The 25,747-nt window shown below is 50.8% G+C and overlaps 1 protein-coding gene across 6 annotated transcripts in view; it reads left to right on the top strand.

Moving 5' to 3' along the window:
- The window catches only part of B3GNTL1 (UDP-GlcNAc:betaGal beta-1,3-N-acetylglucosaminyltransferase like 1), a 110,740-nt gene that overhangs the window by 45,977 nt on the left and 39,016 nt on the right, over positions 1-25,747 (top strand). For all 6 annotated transcript variants that reach the window (XR_004347558.1, XM_032616860.1, XM_032616859.1 and 3 more), the window contains one exon: positions 9,118-9,213. Coding sequence is in view for 5 of the 6 variants with exons in the window: in XM_032616860.1 (XP_032472751.1) it covers positions 9,118-9,213 (96 nt within the window). In the remaining variant the exon portion in view is untranslated. The remainder of the gene's footprint in view (positions 1-9,117; positions 9,214-25,747) is intronic.

A 25,747-nucleotide genomic window follows, 5' to 3' on the forward strand; every position in this document is an offset into this window, starting at 1 on the left:
ATCTCCAGTGCACATGAGCCCCTGGGATCTGATCCCAGGTGTTGGTGGGACCTGAGACTCTGCATTTCTCATGGGCTTCTGGGCACTGTGTTTGGGGTCTGACTGCCTGGCCACTGGGCCTTCACGAAGGAAAGAGCCTGTTCGTGGCACAGGGCTCAGGGCTCAGAGAGTGGACCCTATGAAACGTGTACTGAGTTAAGACAAAGGCTCAAATATACACTTCCTTCAGATACAATTTCTCAAGGAGTTTGAAGGACGTTTGTTCACCCAAGATGAATTCTTTCTCTTCCAATAGCCCCTTATTTTGGAGCTCTGAATTTAGCCCACTGATTTTCTCCTTCTAGGAAATGTAGCCCCTCATGCTGTGTCTCCAGCTGCCCAGCCCCTGCACACCTGACAGTGACTGGGGACTTGGCTGTCATGTAAACAAACCTAGGCACTCTGCCTGAGGGCCGTTGTTGTCTTTTCATGGACTAGGTGACGTTTTACAACCTTAAGTTTGATGCTGAGGATTCTTATCCTCAGAAGTGTAATTGCCCTTATATTGCTTAAATTTAAACGTTGTCCTTGAAATACGCCTGTAAGAAGATAAAAATGGCCTTCGGCTACTTCTTGAGAGGCCGCTCCACTGCCTCTCCGGCTGGAGCTTCCAGAGGCTAGATGTGAGGGAGGTTCAGAAGTGCCCAGCCGCCTCTTTATTGAGAAGTGGCCCTTCGCCGAGGTAGCATCATGGGGGCCAGTGCACGCTCTGGGTCTGATGGCGGGGGGCTGGTGTCACCTGACTCACCAGGACTGCTGGAATCCTTGGGCCGGTCCCCTAGGGCCCAGAGTCCGTTCTTTGACCAGAAGGTCAGGAGTGGTAGTAACTAGACCAGCCTTCGGGGAGGGGCCCACAGCCTCTTCTCTGGCCCGACAAGCCAGCACTGCCCACCTCAGCGCCCACCCCCAGTGCCCCCAGGTCCACCCACAGCGTCTCACAGGTCTGCTCCTCCCAGCAGACTCCCCTGCTCACTCACCAGGGCCTGGGGGCTTGTGTGTGTCCTTGCCCTGAATGGGGCTGGGCTGCAGTATCAGTCCCTTTTGGCATTGTGCCAGTGCACCACGCCAGCCTGCCTGTGAACCTGCTCTGTCACTGGGTCCTGGGGACCAGCCCCGTGAGGCCCTGGGTGCAGCTGAAGGAGAGGTCAGAGCCATGGGTGGGTGACCCGTGGAGTGGTCTTCATGGCCGTGAGGCCACTCAAGCTCATGCCTTGGTGGTCTGACAGTACCCAGCTCCTGGTGGGCAGTGTGGCCACGTGGTGCCCTGGCCACGCCACCTTGAATGGCCCCCAGCTCCATGCCACAGGGTCCTGGGGTCTGTGCTGTGACGGCCCCGCTGGGGCTGCAGGTCTCCACATCGTCGACTGCCACCAGCTTCCTCCAGGACTCTGCAGCCTCAGGGCCAGATGGCAGTCCCGTGCTTCTTCGGACCCCACTCTTAACTATGGTCAAGGGTGAACAGGACCCCAAGTGGCCCAAGGAGACCGGCCAAGTCCTGTGCCTCTCTCTTCATGGTCCCTCACCTCAGAGGTAGTGTTGCGGTGCCCAGACCTCTGGAACCAAAAGTCTTGCTCATCAGGTGCCACAGGATGTCCTCAACACGGTGGCCAGCACGACGAAAATGTCCAGCGTGCAGACCACTGAGCAATGTGAAGACAGCAGAAAGGGTCCCAGTGCTGACTCGCCGATGCAGCATGTGCGCGGGACGTCTGCTTCTGCAGGGGTGTGTGGGGGCCAGCACCCCCTTCCTTCAAGCCTCCAAGGTAGCCCAGTGTCTGCTTTTTCCCCAGGATGTGATATTGTGTTCGATTTACGCTCGAGGCTGGGATGGCCTCCACCTGCCCCTTGTCTTACACTAGCCCCTAATCACACCCCAGGGAACCCGTGTGAGGCTCAGCTGGGTGCTAAGCCTGTGCTTTCTGGTTACACGTTCAGGAACCTGGAAGTGGTCACTGGTGGGACCTGTGTGCCCATGAGCCCAGTTTATTACCTGACTTGTGGACCCTTACTCCAGTGGGCGTGATGGGTCTGGTGTCACCTGGGCCCTGTGTCCAGCCGCCTCACATGATCAGTGTCCCCTCCCGGCCTTAGATCCTGCATCTTCGGTGCACCTCCCCTGCCGTCACAGGTCCATCCTCGTGGGTGGGGCCTCTCCTTCAGGTGGTGGGTCTGAGCCTGAGAACTGGCCCAGATCTGGAAATGGTCAGGGCTGATTTTCACAGTTTCCAAGCACTTAGAATATATTCTACATTGAAAAAAGAATTTTGTCTGAAGAATTTTGTAACAAGTGTATATATTATAGAGAGTGAGATACTTTCAGATACATTGTCCACCCCCGCCCCCTTTTTTTGTGTGTGATTGGTTCACATGTGAAGTTACTTTTGGTGGTTCTCCATGTGTAAGTTCAAAGACCTCGAAATCTAGGGATATATAAGGACTTTGGAAAAAATGTAGACAGTGTCAGTTAATCTTAATTAAAACACATTGGCTTGTGCCTTTATAAAGTTCTAGGTTACAGCTTTTCTTGCTAACCTGTATTAAGTGCACTTGATACTCTGCTCCCAGCGCTGGAGCACCTGTGCCCCCTCCGGCATCACAGGTTTGCAGCGAGACCAGGGGTTCCGAACAGTCCTGTTGCACCAGAACAAAATCAGCTTTAGAAGGGTTGTTGCTGTAGTGCCGGGTTTTTTAAAAGTCATGACCTACAAAAATCTTGAGTTGCTGGTTGGTGGTTTTGTTGATTATATCACATTGTTTGGAAAGAATGAAATGAATGCTAAGTATATGTTTGTCCTTGGTCATTACTTCTTTAAGGCCATTTACAAGAAAGCCATTTAATTATGAGGGTGGCAACTTCCATAAATTGTGCCGCTGCATATTCTCTGCAGAACTTCTGAGATGTTACGTGTCAGGCATCACCGGTGTAGAATTTCTCCACCCACTTATTGAGCATTTTGGAGCAAGGATCCGCTCTGAGACAGGAGTTGGGTGGGGTCAGGGAAGCTGCTGTGTTTGGTCTGGGCCCCTCCCTGGGGGTTCACCTGCGCACGGGTGGAGGTGAGAAGCTCTGCATTCTCAGGAGTATGGAGGTGTTGAGGATGACGGTGGGAAGGAGGCGGGGAGCGCCTTGCGGAGGTACAGGGCACCCCAGAGCTTTTCCAGCACACGTGGGTGGGTCCTTCCCCGTGGCCTCAGGACAGGCCGATGGCAGGACTTCCTTATGTCCCCGATGTGAGTCTCCAGGGGGCTCGGGAGGGGTCCTCAGTGACCTGGCCTGGCTCGGAGTTGGCGACAGGCTCGTGCCCACCATGCCTGGTGGGAACGCAAAGCGGGAAGCGGGAGCTGTGGACCCGTTTCTGCCTGCAGGTGGCGCCAGGGCCATCACCTCATCTCCGCTCAGCGCAGCCTCCTCCCGCCCTGAGTGTCGCTGCTGCGCCTCTGTCCACTGAGCGGCACCGAATTGGTCAGGCTGAGCGTGTGCCCTGGGAGTGGCACAGGCGCTGCAGAGAGGGCACAGCTGTTTGAGGCGCCGATGAGGGGCTTACGCTGGCACGAGGTTTGGAGGCGGGTGGGTCTGCTGTCAGCATCTAAAGCCCGGTGGACGCTGCACCACTTCCAGCTCCGTCCTCACCGCACCTTGGAGCGAGCACCGTCTATGTGCCCAGCGGAGGCTGGGAGAAGTGGGGCGCCGATGGGGGCCTTGCTCAGTCACTCAGGACGGAACCTGGTGCTGGGCCCTGTGGTCCAACTCTGCCTCATAGCGCAAGAGATCGGCTGGGGAGGCCCCTGGCCCACGGTGCCCAGGGGTGGGTTTGCAGGTGGCGGGGCGGGGGGTGGTGGTGGTGGTTCTGCGTCCACGGTTGACCCTGATAGAGCCTGGGGGGTGGGACGTGCTGCCGGCCAGGCATGGGTCTCTGGGAATGCTTGGTATTTGGAAGGTGGGCGTGAGGCAGGAGGAGGAGAGGGTGAACGGGGGCTGCGGGGAGGCTGCAAGGGCCCTGCTGAAGACGGAACCAGTCCAGAGTAACGTGCTGGAGCAGGATGCCTGGGAGATATGAGCTGATGAGGGCAGCTCATGTCCTACCGTCTGGAGTAGTCTCTCAGGTTAAAAACCACAGGGCTTCCCTGGTGGCGCAGTGGTTGAGAGTCCGCCTGCCGATGCAGGGGATGCGGGTTCGTGCCCCGGCCCGGGAGGATCCCACGTGCCGCGGAGCGGCTAGGCCCGTGAGCCATGGCCACTGAGCCTGTGCGTCCGGAGCCTGTGCTCTGCAACAGGAGAGGCCACAACAGTGAGAGGCCCGCGTACCGCAAAAAAAAAAAAAAAAAAAAAATCACAGCAAAAGAGCTTGTGTTCCTCCACATCTGCCCCACGTTGATGTGACCACCACACATGAAAAACAATCTGTGCATTTAGGTTTTGTGGAGTGTGGCCTCCACACACCCCAGCCACATCTGACATGTACCGTTCCAGACGAGTAAGCACAGGTGAGCCTCTCAGGAACTAGCAGGTGTTTGAATGGCCCTATTTCCTAGTGGCAATTGTTGTCCAGGTAAGTAGAAGTTGATCGATAAGTAAAGTCATTTTTTCGAAAAGATTTTTGATGACAAGAAGCATTTGGGAGTATGAAATAAGGAAAATTGTTAATCTAACTTAAAATATTAAAACATTGCTTCCATTCCTAAATGTATCCACTTGAAGTATTTTAAGGATTGGGTCCATAAGACAAATAGGAGTTGTTAATGAAATCTAATTTTAATTTATATTTTAGTAATCTTTATGCATAAATATAAATTAGGAACTAATTTCATAAGTATAACTAATTGATAAAATTATAGGCTTACATTTCTCTTCCCCCCACCTTTTTTTTTTTTCATCTTCAGACCATGGTTCTGAAAGCCCTGCTTAGAGGAACCCTCTAGCAACACCATGAGGATGGTGGGTGGGGAGGGTGGGCTGCTCTCCTCTCAGAATTTGTGTTGCCGGGTCCCAGGTTCATTTTATAACTTCCCTACTTGAGTTTGCTGTGTGGGTGTGCGGTAACAGTTCTCATTTCCATTAAGAACTGAGGTTAGTGAAGTTTAAAAAATCCAGTTTCTGAATAAGATCTTGCAAATGGGTGCCGATCCCAGCAACGTCCAAGCCAAGCCACCCCGGAATGGCAGACCTCCTAACACGGCCACACTCTTGTCCCTTCCCTGCCCCGCTGGTTTTCTCTGTTGTCTTTTCTATTTTATTGACTTTTGCTTTTTATTACTTTGTTCCTTCTGCATTGCATGTAATTGGTTTTCATCTCCCGGCTTGGGTTTTACCTCAAGCCTCTTTCTTCCTGGTTTCCTCTTTCCTACCTTTTCGTTTAGTTTTGTTTTATGATTCCATTTTATCTGTACTATTGCTTTATCAGCTATCCCTCTTTGTTTCATTATTTTTCAGTGGTTGGCCTAGGGTCTGCATCTTACCCCTCACACGCTACTTTAAATAAATGGCACTTTTATTAATAAATAAATGGCACTTAAATGGCACCATCTCACATGGAGCGTAAGAAGATTACAAAATCACATCCTGTCACACAGTTTATGCTGTAAACTCCACAGTGTTTGCTTTTATTTTTACCAAAGTCAATTATCTTATAAAGAAGTTGCACATGGAAAAATGTCTTCTGCTTTTACACATCTGTTTACCGTCATTGCCACTTGCCATTCCTTGGTATAGATCAGGTTGTTTCCTTCTCCCCAGAGAGCTTCCTTCATCTTTTTTTGTAATTTAAGTCTTCTTGTGATGAATAATTTTGGCTTTTGTTTTTCTGAAAAAGTATTTCTTTTGCTTTAATTTTTGAAAATTATAGTAGTTGGCTAATGAATTCTAGGTTGAAGTCATTCTTTCTTTAAAGATGTCTCTCCGTTGTCTGGTCTCCATTGCTTCTGTGGAGAAGTCTGCTGTCATCCTTATATCCGGTTCTCTGTGTGTAATAGGTGTTTTTCTCTGACTCCTTTTAAGATCTTCTGTTTAATACTGGTTTTCAGCAATTTGATTATTATGTACAAGCATGAATTGTTTTTTTTTTTAAAGGTTGGCTCTGCTGGGGCTTTGTTGAAGTTCTGGGATATGTGGTTTTATAGCCTACATCAAATTTGGAAAATTTTTGACCATTATTTCTTCAAGAATTTTTTCAGTCTCCCACTCTTGGGGTTCATTCAGCCTGTGTCTATTGAGCACCGACTGTGTACAAGGTACCGTGCTGGCCTGGTGTCCACAGTGGTCTGGCGTGAGGGCAGGGCAGACAGCACGGGAGAGGAGCTTGGCATCCCACTGCAGGTGCCTCTTTTTATGGTTTGCCTTTGTCTTCCCTGTGGTCCAGGCCAGCATTCTTTTAAAACATGTTAAGGCAAACAAAATATCCTCACTTTGGTTCTTTGTAGACCACTACTCACAGTGTTTAAAGCCTCAAAGAACAGCCAGCCCCCAAAGCTCCAGCTTCATTTCGTGTTCACCTAATCCTCCTCCTCCATGTGAGACCCCACCCAGCGTGGTTCACCCTTCATCAGAGGCAGAGAATGGAAGAGGAGGTTTGGGGAAGGGGCTCAGGCACTCACCGTGGAAATAGCACAAGTCAGCTCATGTCCCAGAAAGACCACGTCTGCTGCCCCTCACGGTCTGGCTGGAAGTGTGGCTTTCGGCACGGGCTGGACTGGGCTGCACTCTGCTGGTCTGCCGCCCCCAGCAGCTGTTCATGGCGCAGCAGTCATGAGGCCGGGGCCTGGGTGTTTGTGTAGAAGTTAAGCCTCTTCATCTTCATGTTTGGGAATACTTTTGAAACAGGATTTCTACCTCACAGCTTTGATCCACATTTTTGTTTTTTGACTCAAAATCTTTCCTGTTCAGCAATCGAATGCAAGACAGTGTCAACAAGGCCAGAAAACAGATGGAATAGACAGTTTCAAAAAAATACGCTTTGGTCAGATCAGGTGTGGTACCTCGCAACTGGGCAAGGTGATCATTCAAGGGCTGTTCTAACTTACAGCTGAATTTTGTATGTGTTTTTAGGAGAAATATATGCAAAGTTCACACATAGAATTCAGCAGTATGTAAAAAGAATACAGACCTATGGCCAAGTATGTTTTATCCCAATCAAGAAATGGATGAAAGACATGAAAGACTCTTCCCTGGAAAGTCAGGCAGATGAGAAATTAGTCCCTGGAAGGAGATTCAGCCTTTTGAGCCACCGGGGGTGCATATTACAACCACAACAAGGTACCACACACACCTGTCAGAAAAGCCAGAATAAAACACATGGCAAGGATGCAGGGAGACTGGTCACACACGCTGCCGTGGGGATGGAAGTGGTGCAGCTGCTCGGGAAAACAGCAGTTTCTTTAAAAATTAAACGTGAAACTACCATACGACCCACAGTCACGCTCCTGGGTGTTTATCCCAGAGAAACGAAGACTTAACATTCACACAAAAACCCCTGTGTGAGTGTTTGCAGCAGACTAATAATAATAGCTTCAAACTGGAAACAGCCCAGGTGTCCTGTAGAGGGTTGAGCTGTGGAGTATTTTTCAGCCAAAAAAGGAACAAATCTCCAGGGAATCACCGAGTGAAAAAAGCCAATCTTGAAAGGCAACACACAGTGTGATTGCATTTATGCGATGTTCTCGAAAAGACAGAATTACAGCACTGCAGTAGCAGGTTCACGGCTGTGAGCTGGGTGTGGGGGGGAGGCGCAGCTATAAAGGCACCACGAGGGGTCCCTGTGGCCGTGGAAACGCCCAGGGTCCCTCAGCCCAGTGGAGGCCACGTGTTGGCTTTTCAAGATGTTACCATTAGAGGAAACGGTGTAAAGGCTACATGGGATCTCTGTGTATTATTTGTTAACACTACATGTGAATCTACCATTTCTCAAAAAAAAAAAAAGCTTAATTAAAAAAAACACAACAAAAAAGGACCTATTGTATAGCACAGGGAACTCTACTCAATATTCTGTAATAACCTATATGGGAAAAGAATCTAAAAAAGAATGGATACATGTATAACTGAATCACTAAAAACAAAACAAACAAAAAACAAGCACACAACAAAATTCAAGCAAAAACCTCACAACTCTTCAGTAGCATAACTGCATTAATATAAATTAATCAGCATGTGTAGTGCTGTGTATATTAGAGCAAGATTTAAGAAACTCAAATATTGTGGGGTGACTTTTGATAGTTTCTCAGTAAGGTCACTTGGGCAGTGATATAGGTTTGCCGACCACTCTGACCTTCCTCACCGTGTTCCTCGGCGGTCAGGGAGGTGGAGAAGGCACAGCCAGGGGATTAGAGGTTAGTGTCATTTCCCCGAGGCCAGCCAGCCTCTGAGAGCCTTACAGGACCCTCACCAAGGGGCAGGCTCTCTGCTGCCACGGGCACCCCGGCTGCCCTCCCCAAGCCAGAAAGGAGGAGAAAGGCCCCCTCTTGCTGCTGCGAGGGGTCCCTCCCTCAGAAACCAGCCCGTTCCCTGCCTCTGAGCCCTGGGGCTGCTGGTGTCTGAGCATCAGGACCCCTGATATCTGTGGCAGGAACCAGCCTCTCTCCAAACCTGCCTCACCGACCAAAGGGCTGGACCTTTTTACCTCTGAGCAGTCTTAGAGATGTGTAAACGCGCTGCAAGCAGATACCCCAGCAGAATGTGCAGGGGGGCTTCCCTAGGTGCTGGGGCACTGTCAGACAGCAGGACAGGGCTGCCGGGAGTCAGCGTGCAGAGCTGGGTATGCGGAGAGGGGATCGTGTCCATGGCCAGGAGGAGGCAGGGCCGGGTACCAGGACCAAGGGTGGAAGGAGGTGGTGATGCAGGGTACGGAAGAGGATTTAGAGGGCAGCTAACGCAGATTCTTCCTGGGATGGGGTGTGCCCGTCTGGTGGCGTCGTGGGGTGGGGGGCTGCTGTGGCAGCCTAGACAGAGGGAGGCGGCCAGGGAAGTGAGCTCTTAGGGCTGCGACTCTTGTTTATTTAGAGGCTGGAAGGAGAAAGTTATTGAGAAACGGGGCTGTTCCAATGGCTGCAGTGGATTTATTTTAAGTCCTATCTGTTATTGTTTCACAGATTATCGGTTGCCAAGTGAGGAGGGAGCCCCCCAACTCCACCGAGCGATACACGCGGTGGATCAACCATCTGGCGCCCGACCAGCTGCTCACCCAGGTACGCCTGCCGTCTGCAGTTGGCCCCGGCCTCCCCGAGAGGGGCTTTTCATGCTCTTAGCACCTGTGTCTGCCTGCCTCCTGGGCGCAAGGCACAGTCCAGGTAGGCGCTCCCTGGAGAAGGGGGACAGCGTTTCAGAGGAGCCCGGCCTGGGGCGAAGCTGGAGCCAGAGGGCAGGTGTGCAGGGCACCCGCAGGCCAGGCGCGTAGGCTGAGGCGGACGGATCCAGAGGGCAGGAGGCCAGGGCTCGGGCAGCACTGAGCTGCTGCGAGGGTGAGGTGTCCAGGAAAGGCCTGAGTGTCTGGTGGGGCGGGGCCGTCCCCGAGCAGGGCAGCTGGAGGGGGGCCGGGTCTGGGGGAATGAGCTGAGATGCACCGTCTGGGTGGAGCTGGTCAGCAGACATCAGGAGCCCTCGGAGCTAGAAGAGGGCGTGGGCTGAAATCAGACTAGAAGCCACCAGGAGCGGGGCCACGGCCTGGGGGAGGAGGCCAGGAAGAGGTTCTCGGTCTCAGCTGTGGGGTCCAGAAATCCACGGGACTTCGGGTGGGTCCACGACCGTGTGTTGATGAGGTGTTGAGTGAGGACAAGAACCAAAGATCCTCTGTTCATCCACCTTTGAAAACCAGCCACTGCCTCAGCGTGCCAGCAGCCGCTTAATGCTCCGTAGCAAATCACCCCAAACAGAGACTTAAAACAGCCCCAGCTCTTGGGGGTGGGCCCAGGCGTGCTGCATTTGCCTCTTGGCCCAGCCCTGGTGCCCCGCCGACGGCAGATGCTCCAGACTCTTCCTCCTGCTGGACGAGCTGTTCCCAGGACTCACCCCGCCCACCCCCCCACCCCCACCCAAGACCGGCGAAATGTGCTCCTCAGGGTGGGGGCCCCAGCCAGAGGGTGAGGAGTGGGGAGCAGCCCCCCAAAGCCCACCAGGAAGTAGCTCTAGAAGGCCTGGAAACATTCTCCCCCCAGTGAGGTGCTGGGGTCTGTCCCACGTTGTGATTTCCTGTGATCCTGCCATATAATGAAGTGCTTTTTTCTAAACTCTGAATTTTGAAAACTGAAATCTTGGTATAATGGAATGATTTATAATGATAATCAGCTTCTGAAATTAGAGCTGCTTGTGATTATGGCATCAGGTGTTCTGTTCACTGAACTCAAAGTGACTCAGAAGAAACCCTGAGAGTTTCCTCTTGTGGGGCTGTTTCACGTGCTTCTTTGGATAATCCAAGATTATTTACCCTTTCCTCTTCAGTGTTGGGTTTGCCAGTTGCTTCTGTTATCAAAATGACTTCACCAGCTTTTAAGTTCTATGCCGTTCAGGCTGGTCCACACACAGAAAAAGCACTTTTGCATTTGGATTTACTTTTCCCATTTTGAGATGAATATTCCAGTAATGGCCTAATAGCTACAGGTGGTGCACTAATAACAGGTAATAATAATAGGGGCACTAGTAACGAGTGAGGGCAGTGAGGGCACTGGGGAGGCTCAGTCACTGCTGCTCCCCCAGCCATGAGGAAAGGAGAAGGGCCGGTGTATGTGGCCCACGTGGCCTCCTCGGAGCTGGCAGGGTCTCTGCTGTTGGTGCGGGAGCTCACGGGTTGATGTTGACAGTCATGCGGGATGGTTGCAGCTCTGTCCCGTCTGCACCAAGCGGCCCTGGATCACCGACAGCCACTGAGCGTCTGGTTGCTGCAGAGCTGTCGGGAGGGTGTCCTTCTGCGCGGCGGGGCATACGAGCTGGTGGAGCTGTGAGTCCACAACAGCTTCAGGCCTCTGAGCAGAAGGGAGTCTTCTCTCCAGGTTGTGAAGGTACCTGAAGGAGAAGCCTTCGACCTTAGCATCCCGAGTTGGGAAGAGGGCCGAGGGCTCTGGGTACACAAGCTCTGGGTACCGCTTGCATCTCAGTTGGCATTTGGATATGAGTGTGTGAACCATCATTGGCGCATGGAGAATAAGCACTGGGTCTGTGACTCCTGTCGCCATCCCTCTCCTGGTCCTTCCCTCTGTGGAGCAGGTCCAAGCCGCGGGTCACGGCTCTGGGATGTACCACCTGTTTACAGATGCCCTCCCAGGACATGCACTGTTGGTTTCAGAACAAAGAATCATAGCCGCCTCAGTGAAGAGCTAGTAAGAGCTTTCATATCCTAACTGGGAAATTAAAATGTCCCACTGAGTGTGAATCCCCTGGCCTGCGGTCAGCCCTGGGTCCCCCTCAGATGCACAGCTCTGCACCTGCAAGGGGGCTCTGGAAACGCTCACCTCAGTCCCAAGTATTAGAGGGTCTGTGAGTAAGTGTAGAGGTGGCTGCGTGAGAGAAACTGCTGAGCTGGCTTCTGCCATGTGCTGGATTTTCTGGGAGAACGTGAGTCACACAGAAACTGTGTGACTGAACACTGAGGGTATAATTTACATGCAGCACATTCTCAGCCAGAAATACAAGTTCTGAGCCGAGGGCAGACTTAACTGTTTTCTGTTAAGCATCATAGAAATAATTAAGGTAGGGGCTTCCTAAACAGTGTTTTTCTTTAGCAAGTCAGGGAAAATTAAAGTATAAAGTTTCTCAAAATAAAGTGAAAGAAGGTATCTCTTACTTAAGCCATTCCTCAACTGTTACAGTCCCAGAAATCACCAGCACTCTGTGGGGTCTTTGTTCATAGTCTAAATTGAGTCACATTTGTGAGGTGGAGAACAGCGTAATTTGGTTTGATATTTGTGTGTCTACTTGAATGTATGATTAGATACCCACCATGCACAAAGTTGAATCAGAGTACTATAAAATTAACACTCTGCTAATTCCAAATAAACCAAGAGGTGGAAAGTTGTCTGGACAAATGGCCTGGAGCCTGTGCCAGCCTGAAAATGCACCTGTTTTAGGCAGTGCCCACTTTACACCATCAGCGAGGGGCTGTTCCCAAGGGACCTGAATCTCTTGGATGGGGATGGGGGGCAAGGGGAGGCAAGGCCAGACCCCACCCCTGCCTCAGAGGCTGCCCCTGGGGGATCCTGGCAGCTCCAAGGAGGGGTTGGGGGCCCTGGCAGCCTGCATGGGTGGCTGGGTCCTTACCGAGGCCAATGAGCCCAGCCCTGGCTCCCTGGAGTATGTGCTCAGGTTCACAGCGGAAGGAAGACAGCAGGAGTGGGTGAGGCGCCCCCTTCAGCCCAGCCCCACCTGGTCCTTGTCCTCCACGCCTGCTCCCAGCTGCCCTTGCACCTCTCTCCAGGATCTGTGCTTCCTTGGTGTCTTAGCCTGCTCAGGCTGCCATAACAAATGCAATAGACAGCTATTTCTCGCAGTCTGGGGGCTGGAAGTTCTAGATCAAGGTGCCAGCAGGTGGTTCCTCCTGAGGCCTCTCTCTTGGGCGAGTAGACGGTCGTCTCCACCCCGAGTCGTCACAGGGCCTTTCCTCTATGGCTCACTCCCGATGACTCGTGGATCATGGCTCCACCCATGACCTCATTTAACCTTAAAACCTCTTTAAAGGCTTCATCTCCAAATGCAGTCGCCTGGGGGGTTAGCGCTGCAGTGGGCTTTGGGGGACACAATTCGGCCCATAGAGTTTGGACACCCACTTTGGCTCCTCCACAGCCCCTGGTGGTCCCCCCTGGTCTGTGTCCCCTGCCCCTGGGCCCACAGGACACAGTGGTATGTGGACAGGGCTGCAGCGAAGAGAACAGCTCCCCTTCCTGTACAGCCTCTCCTTTGTGGCCCCGTGCATCCCACAGGGAGGGTGTCACCCAGCTTTCATCTGCCCGCAGCGTCTGAACAGCTTGGCATGAACGTAAATGGGAAAAATGTACAACCCACCTGCCAGCACTAATGCACAAACTCTCACTTTATCCAGTATCCAAGGACTCTAGACTAGCAAAATTTCTAGATAATTAAAGTTTACCTCTGTAAGTACAGACTCTTTACCTAAACCAGCACTCCCCAAACTTGTTTGATCATAAAATAGCTCAAAAACTTGAAAACAATGCAGATCCCTCATCTACTCCCATAGAGTTTCTGATTTAGTGGCTCTGGAAATGTGCATTTTTAACACGTGCCTGAATATTTTTGATGAAACTCTTTGAGAATGTTATTCCTGCCTCTAATCTGGAGGCCAGGCTCCTGGTACCTGCACAGAGAAACTGCCTCCCCACCGGATCGTAGAGTCATTTTACAAAGCCTAACCAATTAAAAATTGTGTATTTTGAAATAACTCCAGACTCACATAGAAGTTGCAAAAATAGTAGAGTTCCTTTGTGCCCTTCACCCAGCCCCCCATTCGTAACATAGCCACAGTATGACGTTCAAACCAGAAGGTGCACACTGGTACAACCCTGCTCGGAGTTCACACGTTCTTGTTGGGGAGGGGTGGGGGGTTTGTGGAATTTCATCACGCGTCTGCATCAGCACAGCCCCTGCCACAGTCAGGATATTGGGACTATCCTGCACCCCAAAGAAACTGCTTGCTAGTCACACTTTGTCCTGCCCCTGCCCCTGCCCCTGGCAACAACTTCTCTGTCCCCTTCGCTGGAGTTTTGTCGTTTGAGGCAGTTATGTCAGTGGAACCACGCCTTTTTCATTCCGCATTGTGCCCTTGAGATGATAGTTTGTTCCTCCTGTTGCCGAGAGAGTCCAGTTGCAGGGATGCGCCCGTCATTGTGGGGCTGTGACAAGTAGGGCCGCTGAGACCCTGATGGACAGGCTTCACTTCCTGTGAGCACCGGGTTTGGGACTGTGCATCTGTGTTCAAGTTGAAGTCCACGCAAGGCTCCCGGAGTGGCCGCGCCATTTCCCCTCTTGGCACTTGGTGGTGTCAGATTTTTCATGCCAGTCATTCCGTGATGTCTCATCACTGCTCTGCCTTGCATTTGCCTAACGGCAGTTTCTTATGTGCTTATGCACCATCCACTAAGCGTCTGTTCTGATCTTTTGCCCATTTTCTTATTGGATTGTTTGTTTTCTTGCTATCGAGTTTGAGTTTCCTTTTGGACAGAAGTCCCTTGTTAGGTGTGTTTGCAAGTCTTTTCTCCTTATCTATGGCTTTTCTTTCATCTACTTAACAAGAGTCTTTCACAGAACCAAAGTTTTTAATTTTGGTGAAGTCCAACTCATCTATTTTTTAAATAGATTGTGCTTTGGGTATCAATGTCTAAGGATGCTTTATGTAACTATAGGTCACAAAGATTTTCTCCTAAAGTTTTATAGTTTTACGTTTTACACTTAGAGCTATGATTCATTTTAAGTTGATTTTTGCGTAAGGAGCGAGGTTTGGATTAAGGCTCTTTTTCTTTCTTTCTTCCTTTCTTTTGCTTACAAATGTCCAAGTGTTTTCACACCATTTTTGGTGAGAATACTACCTTCCTTTATTGCTTTTGGCCTTTGTCAAAAATCAGTCAGCCGTGCTCGTGTGGGTGTGTTTCTGGGCCATTCTGTTGCATTGATCTGTGTGTCACTCCATGGCTACACTCTCCTCGTCACTGTAGCTGTGGAGGAAGTTTGAAATCAGTTAATGTGGTTCCTCCAACTTCATTCTTCTTTTTCAAAGTTATTTTTGCTATTCTAGTTCCTTTGCCTTTTCAAATACTGAGCAGTTCTTCAGTTCTGAGCAGGCACTGACCGGGTGTCCTAAAAAACTCAGTTCTGACTCCATGTGCCTGGAGACAGCGTCAGATCCCACAGATTAAGGGCTCAGTCCTACAAGACTGCCTCACTTCAGCCCAATCACAAGTCCAGGTCGTCACCTGTGCTTCCACTTGACTGGCTATAAATCAGGGTTCCCACGACCCCCTCCTCTGTCAATTAATTTGCTTGAGCCATTCACAGAACTCGGAGGAACATTCACGTATGTTTAGAGTTTACTGTCGTGGATATGATGAAGAATACAGGTGAACAGGTGCGTAGAGTGGGGTCCAGAAGCGTCCTGAGAACAAGAGCTTCTGTCCCCAAAGAACATGAAGATCCACCCACATTTCATGAATGCTGGCCTCTGGGCGGGGACCTTGCCTGTGTCACCCCCGTCACCCCTACCTGACCACCATGACTTTCTGGGACAGTGGTCCTCCTTCATTCTGTTGCCCAACCTGAGGCAGGTTCCGCTCGGGTCTAGCTCTAACCTGGATTCACACTGAGAAGGGGCCCCTGAGAAACTGGTGCCCAGCTCTTGCTGATTTGACACAGCACAGTCCAGCATAGTGAGATTTCTTCTTACGTGGAGGAGAGTAAATTAGCTAAGAATAATTTGGAAAAATTTGCTAGAACCAAAGATGTGGGCTGCCAGATGGAAAGGGCCCTTGGGTATCTTGCCCAGGGTACGAGAGAAGACCCTGCCCAGGATTTAAAGCCCTTGGGCAGTTCAGAGAGGAGAATAGCAGGAACAAATGTGGTCTTGGATTTCTCAGCAATTGCAGTGGAACCGTAAGACACTGGGACACAAGTTTCAAAGTTCTCACAGAAATGGTTTTGAATGTTGAATTCTATGCCTAACGAAATTGTCAATCGTGTGAAAATATAACAAGGACTTTTTCATATAGGGAGTCAAAATATTTGTCTCTTACAAAAGCTTTCTCAGAAATTTACTGGAAGACATTCCATCAAATTAAGAAGCAAATTGAAGAGGAGGAAGATATGAGATCTAGGAAGCAGGTCTCCAACCTGGGAGGGAGGCCAGAAGCAGCCCATGAAGGAGTGGGGAGATAGAATAAGTGCTTTGCACACAAGGAGCACAGGCCTCCTTTTCCTTCAATTATAGAAACACTCAATTAGGGAGCAAGGAAAACAACGGAGAGGCCTTTGTGTACAATGGGATGTGACAGGGGCAACCGCACTCAACCAGCTTCTGGTGCTTGAATGAAGCCGCAACAGCAAAGGAGCAGAAAGGCCCCAAGAAGAGCAGAGAGATTGAAGCTCACATCAGTTGAGACAGAGGAAGTTCTGGGCAGATAACCTCTCAAAATGAGAAGACAGAGAAGTGCAGCAGCGGGAAATACCAGACGCTCATATTTTTATTCTAATCCAGTACCTGCGACATCCTGACGGCCCTGACTTCCCGACTGTGTCCTTCGTCCCCTTGTCTCCATCTCCCGAGGCCACTGGGCTTGCCCTGGGTACTGAGAGGGTCATGTCCGGCCCGGCTGAAGGACACTCGTGTGTGTGTTTGATGTTCTAGTTGTCCACGGAGGGGACCAAGCCACCCTTTACTCTGGTCACCCCTCCCCTAACAAGAGCAGCCCCTGACCATCTCCTCTGTACTTGCCATTCCACATACATTTTCTTTAAAAAACAGAAAAAGGATAACTTTTTTAAAAGCTGAAACATTTCAGGGCTCCAGAAGTGCAGAGAATGCGCCTCCCCCTTGGCTGCAGTGCATGCCCTTGGATGACCCCCTCGTGGCTCGGTCTCGTGCGCATCCCGGCCCCTCGTCCCTTCCTGGACGGTGTACCCAAGATCCCCACTTCAGGTTCTGCTGCTCGAGCCCATGAAGGTCCCCACTGTGCGTGCTGGGTCCGGAGGCTGCGCCATGTTCCTCACTCACATGAGACCCCAGGGCCCTCAGGGCAGCTGCACCCTCTCCACTGCTGAACGTTCGCTGTCGGCAGCCCGTTCCTCAGCTTATACCCTGAGGCAGTCACCCCCGCAGCCAGCAGCTCCACTCTGGGACATCAGTCTTGGTCAGCCGCACCACCTCCCTGCTTCCTGACCCGCCCGCGGCCTCCCCAAAGCGGGCTGACAGAAGTGCCGACCTTGGTGATCTGCGTGGGGAGCCACACGATCCTTCTCTGATGACAAGGACCCAGGAGAAGCAGGAGAGTTTGATAGGATGCTCTTGAGTGGCTGAGAGCCAGGGCAGGGACGCAGGTGTCCCCCACCCATCCCTGGGGGGGGCAACAGGGCAGAGGCTCACCCTGTGGGGTCAGAGCCACAGTGGGGCAGGGGCCAGCTGGCCCAGGAGGCTCTCATGAGGTCCAGGGCTCAGGCCACACTGCAGGTCAACAGCGGCCCTGGTGAAAAAGCGCTGGTGTCCTGCTCCCCGGGTCCCTGCTGGAGTGGGCGCCCCCCTCCCAGCCCCCCTCAGGTTGCTGCCCCAGAGGCCCTGGCCTCTGTCTCCCCTCCAGCCAGCGCTCAGTTTCATTGTTGGTAAAATGCAAAGGTTCAGCAGCTACAACCAGACTCCAGGGCCAACCATCTGTGTGACCCACGCATTTGAAGATATTTAGCAAAACTAAGTGAAGGTAACTTCGGCCAATCGAGAAGGCAGGGCATGAGGTGGAATCACGGGTTCTTTTCTGCCCGTGGGACCGGGCCTCCCACGTGCCCCTGACCCCACTCTTGTGTCTACTCTGTCATAGCTGCTTTGAAAGACCTTTCCTGTCATCCAAGTGGAGTCTCTACAGCCAGGCGGTTAGAACCCACCTGGGTCTACCAATTACATTTCACATATTCATTCAACTCCGTGTGTCTTTCCCTTAAAAATTTGTCCTTCACAGCTCAATGGTTTTTACCTAATTCTAATCGGTTAACATGCATAAAATTTTAAAAGTACTTTTTTTTTTTTTTTTTTTTGCGGTATGCAGGCCTCTCACTGTTGCGGCCTCTCCCATTGCGGAGCACAGGCTCCGGACACGCAGGCCCAACGGCCATGGCTCACAGGTCCAGCCGCTCCACGGCATGTGGGATCCTTCCGGACCAGGGCACGAACCCGTGTCCCCTGCATTGGCAGGCAGACTCTCAACCACTGTGCCACCAGGGAAGCCCCAAAAGTACTTTTTTTTTTTGCGGTATGCGGGCCTCTCCCGTTGCGGAGCACAGGATCCGGACACGCAGGCCCAGCGGCCATGGCTCACGGGCCCAGCCGCTCAGCTGCATGTGGGATCCTCCCGGACCAGGGCACGAACCCGCATCCCCTGCATCAGCAGGCGGACTCCCAACCACTGCGCCACCAGGGAAGCCCAGTACATATTTTTAAGTGGATTAACCTGTACTGTTTTTCTTCACTTTCTCATTTAAAAGGAGTATCTGCGTTATAGAGCCATGGTACACTAGCAAATTTTAGTTGAAAAAGTGGTTACTTACCAACTTTCTCCAAAAAGTACTATTGAGTAAAGAAACTTTGTATTGATGTCTGTGTCTTTATTAAATCCAGAAGCCATAGGTTTTGGATTTCATTTCAAAGTTTCTTTTTGTTGCTGTGTGGGTGTTAAAATGTCAGAATCCTGGAAAATTTGTTATCTGTCTAAAGATAATCTTGCAACAAATTAGAATTTAGAAATGAGGATAATAAACCACAGGAATCTGGAAATGAGTCATATAAACTTTGCTCTTTTTCTCTAAGAAGAATTCATATCACTTCCTGGTAAGATATAGCTAATGAGGTCTATAAATTTCATTAAATGCTTCATTTTCTTTCTTTAACTCAAGGACTTCTCCTTTCTAAATAAAAAACGGAGCCCATTTTAAGTCCCTTATCCTTACTTTTGTGTTTTTAAAGCACCAGAAGCATTGAAAAGTATCCATCCGAATCCATATGTTTTCACACGCCTTTCTTGAGAACCAAGGTGGACTCTGTTCAGGACAAAGTATGGCCAGTAGCTTATGGAATGTTTCAGTTTGTGCTGTATACTCCCCAGGGCACACTGGAAGATTTTTAACTTGTATGAGCTACGTAGAATTTATTTTTGCAAAGTGCACTTTCTGTTGGTGGCAAAATAAGGGGAGAGCCCAAAAGCAAACTCCCAGGTCCCAGAGCAGCAGCATGGCCCCTGAGCCTTGCCTAGAAGCCCCTTCTTTTCGACAAAGTTTCAAGAAACTAGATTATCTGAGTATTCACTTGGTGACATATCAGAACCAGAAGAGGGAGTGACACCTCAAGAGTGAGAGGAGACAAAAATCGATGAAAAGGAATCATTAGCAACTGCAAGCTTGGTGATCCTGGGGAGGTCTCCTCAGCCCACCTGCACTCTCACCTGTGTGCACTCCTCCCCTCACCTGTGTGTGTTCCTCATCTGTCCTAATGAACTAACAGGCCATTCTGTTTCTCTTCAGCTGGAGCCGCCCCCCCGCAACCCGAACCCATGACCTGTGTTCACAGTAGGACACCAGTGGTGGCCTCGTGACCTGAAGCATTGTGTCACCTTGCCCACCAACCAGGGTCCTTCTGCCCCTTCAGAACTTGCCTTTTCTCACCCAAACATGAGCCAGAGGAGCTCACCTCGGTGCTCTGGGAACCAGGGCCACAGCCGCTGCCTCAGCACAGACAGGTGGGCTTTGTGCATCTCGGGGAGCTGTTTGGCTCCACTGTGAAGAGGTTTGATCCTCTGTCTGGTTGGTTGTAAATCTGCAGTGTCTGGGAACAGATGTCTAACTCATAATTGGATATCAGAGTAGAGATGCTGTTTGGCCCTGATGTCCAGCTGCCGCCCTCACTTCAGGTGCCACAGGAGTTCAGGGGCATCAGGTGTCTGCATTCTGCGTGAACATCATCACAGACGGTCCGAGAAAAACGGTCCGAGAGAAATCACTGGGATGTGTCCTGATGTTGCAGGTAGGACCTGTCATCCCAAATAGGTCCTGTGCTGCAAAGGGTACTGGCCTGGTCTGTTCACATAATGGCTTCTGACCATTTTAGAAAAACTCTTCTTTTACATACTCACCCCTCCTCAAGTAAAAAGAGCTCTTTCCTGAAGACATGCTTTATGGTCCAGAGGGAGGGATGCAATTCAAAGTACTAGTGAGGTGAAGACAGTATTTGTAAAACATATCACTGAAAACCAACTATAAATGACTTCCCATATGCTGGAAACAAAGGCCACTTGCTGGGACTCCCGGACAGAGGGTGGTGGGAGGGCCGGGCCCCTCCTTGTGGGTGAGGAGGGCAGAGAGGGTCCAGCCAGCTGGGCTGGGCTGGTCCCAGGACCAGACGGGGGTGGGGGAGCTGGGACACCAGCGGGGCGGAGCCAGCTGCAGCCCTTCCTTGGAGGGACAGAGGGATGGCGTGGGAGGTGGGACCTGCGCCCTGTGCCTTCAACCTGCCAGAGGCAGCCCAGGACGCAGCTCCGCATCCTGCCAGTTGCGCAGCCTCGCCGGGTGTTTCTGGGGAAAAGGAGCTCCCAGAACAGTTTGCTGGCGAGGTGCGTTTGTGTTCCCAGGTGCTGTGTGGTAAGCTGCAAGGTTTGACGCTGCTGTCCGTGGGCCAGTTCTTCCCACCCCTGTGGCCGCGGGCAGCTTCCCTCCTTGCGGCCTGAGCGCCCTCTGCTGGGGCCTGCACACCCTCACTGTGCTGTCATCTGAGTAAGACTAAATGACCTGTAACTTACCTAAACATATGATAATATAGAAAAAAGCAGTGAAAGCATTTTACACCTCTTGGATCTATTTATTTAGGTTCCAGGAATTCTGAGTTCTGGGGGACTGTTTCCACAACTCTCTGTACTGCATTTAATCACAGACCCTATAGTTGGAAGAGAGGTGAAGGAGAGATACTAGGCTATTCCAGGTTTAAGTAATCAAAGAAGCAATTTTTGTTTAAAGTCAATGCTCCACTGCTTACCACTTAAACCAGGGGTTGGCAGACTGGCTGGAGGGCCAAATCTCTTCTGCTGCCTGTTTTTGTAAATAAAGTTTTATTGGCACACAGCCATGCCCATTTGTTAACTTCGTGTTGTCTGGGACTGCTTTCGCATTGCAGTAGCAGAGCTGAGTACCTGTGACACAGACCCTAAAATGTTAGCATCTGGACCTTTACAGAAAAAGTTTGCTGACTCCAAGTGAGGCAGTGGTGCGGCTAATTCGCCAGCACCAGACTGTAATGTCCTTAGTAGGTGTGTTCTCTGGGCCAGGAAGAGGTCTGTGGTCACTATGGGATCATTCTGGCTTTCCCAGAAAGCTCTCAGGGAGATTGAGGGCTGGCGGCGAAGGACATTGCTGGGCCTATAGGCGTTTGCTCTTCCCATTTGCTTATTTTCACCACCTTGGCATTTATCTCTTACATTCATCTTGAATGTCTTAGACATGTCCCATTTTTGCGTGGCTTTCTCTCTCGCTCTTTCACAAGAAAGAAGACGCAGCAGATTAGATCAGGGTTTAGTTCTGTTTCTTCTCACCCTCAGAGCCTCTCACCCAGATCATGGCCGGGGTCAGCAGCTCGGGTGGGCCAGGGTGTGCGTGTCCAACAGGTCCTCGGGGCCTCACCTTGAGGACCAGAGGGAGGGAGGGTCAGACACAGTCCCAGCCCCACACAGGGTCTCTCCTGGAGGCCTGGGGTCTGGTCACTGGCATTTGGAATCACTGAACACCTATGCAGTAATCTGTGACTTGCATGCAAGTTGTATGGCAGAGGTAGATGGAAATATTTCCTAAGAAAACCATTTTCTTTGAAATTTAAAAAGTATATAAGCCCCTCCCACCCCTCAACTTGCCACACACACACCGTTTAAAGAAACACAAGAGTTTACTCAGCAGACATGTTTCTCTTTCTTCATGTACTTTAGCTTAAATTGTTCATGTGGCCGGCCCAGCCCATGTGAGGAGAGCAGGAAGCAGATAATGCCATCTGGACTCTGGTTCTGATGCTACAGTAACTGTAGCTGATACAGTTGAACTTCAGTCATGGAAAGGACAATCCTGGGGAAAAGAAAGATCACAGCTCATGTCTGAGTCATTTAACTGATTAAAGGGGATAACCTGGAGCAAGCCAGCCCCCACCGGGGCATACAAAGGTGCTGGAGGGAGCCAAGCCCATCGTGGTACCTGCTAGAATGTGCTGGCGAAACTCCCGGTCCCGTGAATCTGTGATTCATTCTTATCCTGGCCTCCTCGTTAAGAAGGAAGCTGTCTTAGGTGTCAGCTGTGTGTTGAGTGGCCATTTCCCACGTGCAATTTACTGGAGGTAAAGTATGAGTATAGGGACTTCCCTGGTGGCGCAGTGGTTAAGAATCCTCCTGCCAATGCAGGGGACACGGGTTCGATCCCTGGTCCAGGAAGATCCCACATGCTGTGGAGTAACTAAGCCCATGTGCCACAACTACTGAGCCCACGTGCTGCGACTACTGAGCCCACATGCTGCAACTACTGAAGCCCGCGCACCTAGAGCCTGTGCTCCGCAACAAGAGAAGCCACTGCAATGAGAAGCCCGCACACTGCAACAAAGAGTAGCCCCCGCTTGCCGCAACTAGAGAAAGCCTGCGCACAGCAAGACCCAAAGCAGCCAAAAAAAATAAATAAAAAGGTATTTAAAAAAAAAAGAATGAACGTAAACTGCTCGTCGGAGTCAGATGTAGTCTGGTCTGGAGAATCACGGAGGCAGGGACCCTTGAAGCAAACGGGGACATTCTAATCATAGTTCATTTGCTGTAGTTCATCTGGCAGCCCCAATCCAGTGGAAGCCGGCGTCCTGTATTCTCAGATGTGTCTGGGCGTTCATGTGAGTATTAAGGCAAAGGTAGGATGCAGCCCCTCAGCCATAGGTGGCAGGAGGCTGCTGGTGTCTTAAGTCATGGGTGACTGTTGGAAGTAGGAACAAAGGAAAACTTGAAAGAAACCATCATGATGAGCCAACTTCTCTTTGGATTTTGAAAATAATTGCATTGTTCTGACGGGACCAAAAGAAGTGACCACCAAACTTATACTTTCTTTGCTCTTTTTTGTTCTGTTTTTATTCTTTTGTTCCCGTTGTCCTTTCAGATAATGCAGGGTTATGGCAGTGCCTGGTGTGTGTCACAATTTCACTCCTCTTCATGGCTGAATGATATTCCATCGTGTGTATGTACTGTTTATACCACATTTTGTTTGTCCGTTCACATTTTGATGGCCACTGGGTTATTTCCACCTTTTGGCTGTTGTGGCTGATGCTGCTGTGAATATTGCCCTCCATTGTCTGTTTGAGTCCCTGTCTCTGATTCTTTGGGGTATATACCCAGGAATGGAATTGCAGGATCATTTTATGTTTAACATTTTGAGGAATGGCAGCTGCACCGTTTTACATTTCTACCAACAATGTAAGAGGATTCTAATTTCTCTACATCCTTGTCAATACTTACTGTTTTCTGGTTTTGCCTTTGTTTTTGTTTGTTTATTTTTTATAGTAGCCCTTCTCACAGGTGTGAGGTGGTATCTCGTGGTTTTGATTGGCATTTCCCCAGTGATTAGTGATGCTGAGCATCTTTTTGTGTGCTTATTGGCCATTTGTATATCTTCTTTGGGAAAATGTGTATTCAAGTCCAAGTGTGCAGGGTCCGGAGTGTTCACTTCCCTTCTCCTATCCCTGATGTGCAAAACCCCATGTATTTCTTTTTTTCAATAACTAACTTCTGGGGGATCGTTCGTTATATTTTATACTACTTGAATCAAATATGTATTTCTTTAAAAGAAAAAATGTTTAATGATTTAGGGTAAATATTTTAAAGAAAACAATCATGAATGTGTCTTCTGGACATTCTCTCATTTTAGGGAAGGTTTTTAAATATGGCTTGTCCTGTTTAATTCTGCATTTAATTGATTTTTTAAAAACCTCCAGTCCTGGGGAGTTCATGATAAAAAGTTCTTGCTTAAGCATTGCATTTGATTTCTCTGAGTCTTGATTGGAGAAGGAAGAGAGGAAGCAGAGAGCTGGAGAGGCCTCCTGCTGCCCCTGCTGGAGCACGAATGGGTCTGAGTCTCCGCACGGGGTGCTAGGGCTCTGAGTCAGATGACCTTCAGCAGGACCAAGGGCACAGCCAGGCCCGGGTGAGGAGGTCTGGGGCCCTTTCTGTTGGAGCTGTGATTGGAGCCAAAATGTCCCCAGATGTGGTTAAGGATCATTCAGGGTGAGATGTTTACTGGAGGAGACGCCAGTTCATGGGAAAGAGGTGAGAGTGAGGAACGGCAAGTGCAACCTGAGAAACAGAGAGCCCCTCAGGGTTTGTGGCCCCAGCGAAGCTCAGTGAGAGGCATGAAGGCCGAGAGGTGCCCTGGGAGTGGCGGGTGGGGACGGAGGCCCCTCTCTTTGTTCTTTGTAGAGTGAGAGAAACATTACGAAATGCTTTGGAAACTGTTCTGTCTTGTTCAAATAGGATTGGGGTGGGAGGTGGGGTGAGGTGGGGAGTCAGTAAGACCGAGAAAGTATGAAGCTTTAACAAATGTCTGGGAAGGAGCAGCTCCGAAAAATTATAGGTGTTCTGCTCTCAGCAATTATGTATAATCTGAAATGATTCTGTGTAAATTGGGTTTTAAGGAAATCTCCGTGTCACTGCGGGGGGAACTGCCCTGCAAAGCTGGCTCCGAGGGAGGCTTTGTTGCACATTCAGAAAAAACCTTCCTCCTTCCCCCACCCTCCTCCCCTCCCCCAAAGGGAGGTTGAAGAGGGAATTTGGAGATCAAAGCACAGAGCCAAGAAGATCCTTATGCAACAACAAGTCCTAGAGGAGGGGTCCCAGAGGAGGGGTCCTGACGCAGCCCATCACCCTCTCCCTTCTCTTCTCCCAAAAGCATGTAGTGTGGTTGGAGGACAGACCGGAGGCCCTGGGGCAGGACCACCAGGACTGCAGAGAGGGCAGCGGAATGTGGCCTGTTTGTAACCACGCAGCCCAACTGCTCCTAAATGTTGGGAGGAGGGGCCACAGCTGCCCCAACGGGATGAAACCCGGACATGGGGTGAGGTGGTGCGGGTGGGGGCGGCGGCCCCAGCCTTGGCACTTCTTGTTCTGAGGATGGTGGGAGGTGAGCAGAGGGTGGGTGTGGACCGTCAGAGAGGGCAGATGGGGGCCGTGGGACTGCCCACCTCGATCCCATGGTTGGGGAGGTCCGGGTCATGCCCATCAAGGAGCGTGAGCCCGTGACTGTTCTAGATGCCTCACACCTATTGACGGTGCAGCCCCGACCCCCCTGAGGTCAGTACCATCATGAGGAAACAGCGGGAGAAGTTAAGGAGATTGCCCAGGACTCGGGGTGGAGCCCACTGTCCAGGTCCCTGCTGGGAGTGACCTCCCCCTCAAGCTCACCATATCCAGGGCAAAGTCACCATCTTTGACACCCACCATCCTCTGTGGCCCCAGCGCCCAGGGTGTGGGTGCCCCACCTCCGCCAGCAGCACCCCTGGAACAGACATGTCTCTCTAGCCTCCCTCCACTGGTCCTGGTCATTGCTAAGCCCCCTGTGCCCCCGCCCATCCTCTCCTGCCTGTAACACACAGGGGTGACTTGGGTTGGGTTCCCCAAAGCAGAGCTCAAGACCGGAAGGAGGTGGGGGAAGCAGACAGGGCAGGGAAGGAGCCGGCCCAAGGCCAGCCGCAGGCGGCTCCACGGGGATGCTGGACCATGACCACACACCCAGCTGGAGGGATGGCACTTCTGTTCCCCCACATCAGAGGTTCGCCAGCTTTGCCGCCCCCAGGGACATGGTGTAACCCTGGCATTTCTAAAGGAGGGGCTCCTGTTCCCCTGAGGGCAGCTCCCCAAGGGTGGGTGCAGCTTGACCTTAATGTAATGAAAAGGATAATTTTTCCCTGGAGTTAGTTTAATAATTTCCTCAAATAATGACAGGAGGGCTTTTCCTGACATTGTCTTTTTATCGTTATCACTGACT

Source organism: Phocoena sinus, chromosome 20 (genome assembly GCF_008692025.1).
Source record: "Phocoena sinus isolate mPhoSin1 chromosome 20, mPhoSin1.pri, whole genome shotgun sequence".
Taxonomy (NCBI): Eukaryota; Metazoa; Chordata; class Mammalia; order Artiodactyla; family Phocoenidae; genus Phocoena; species Phocoena sinus.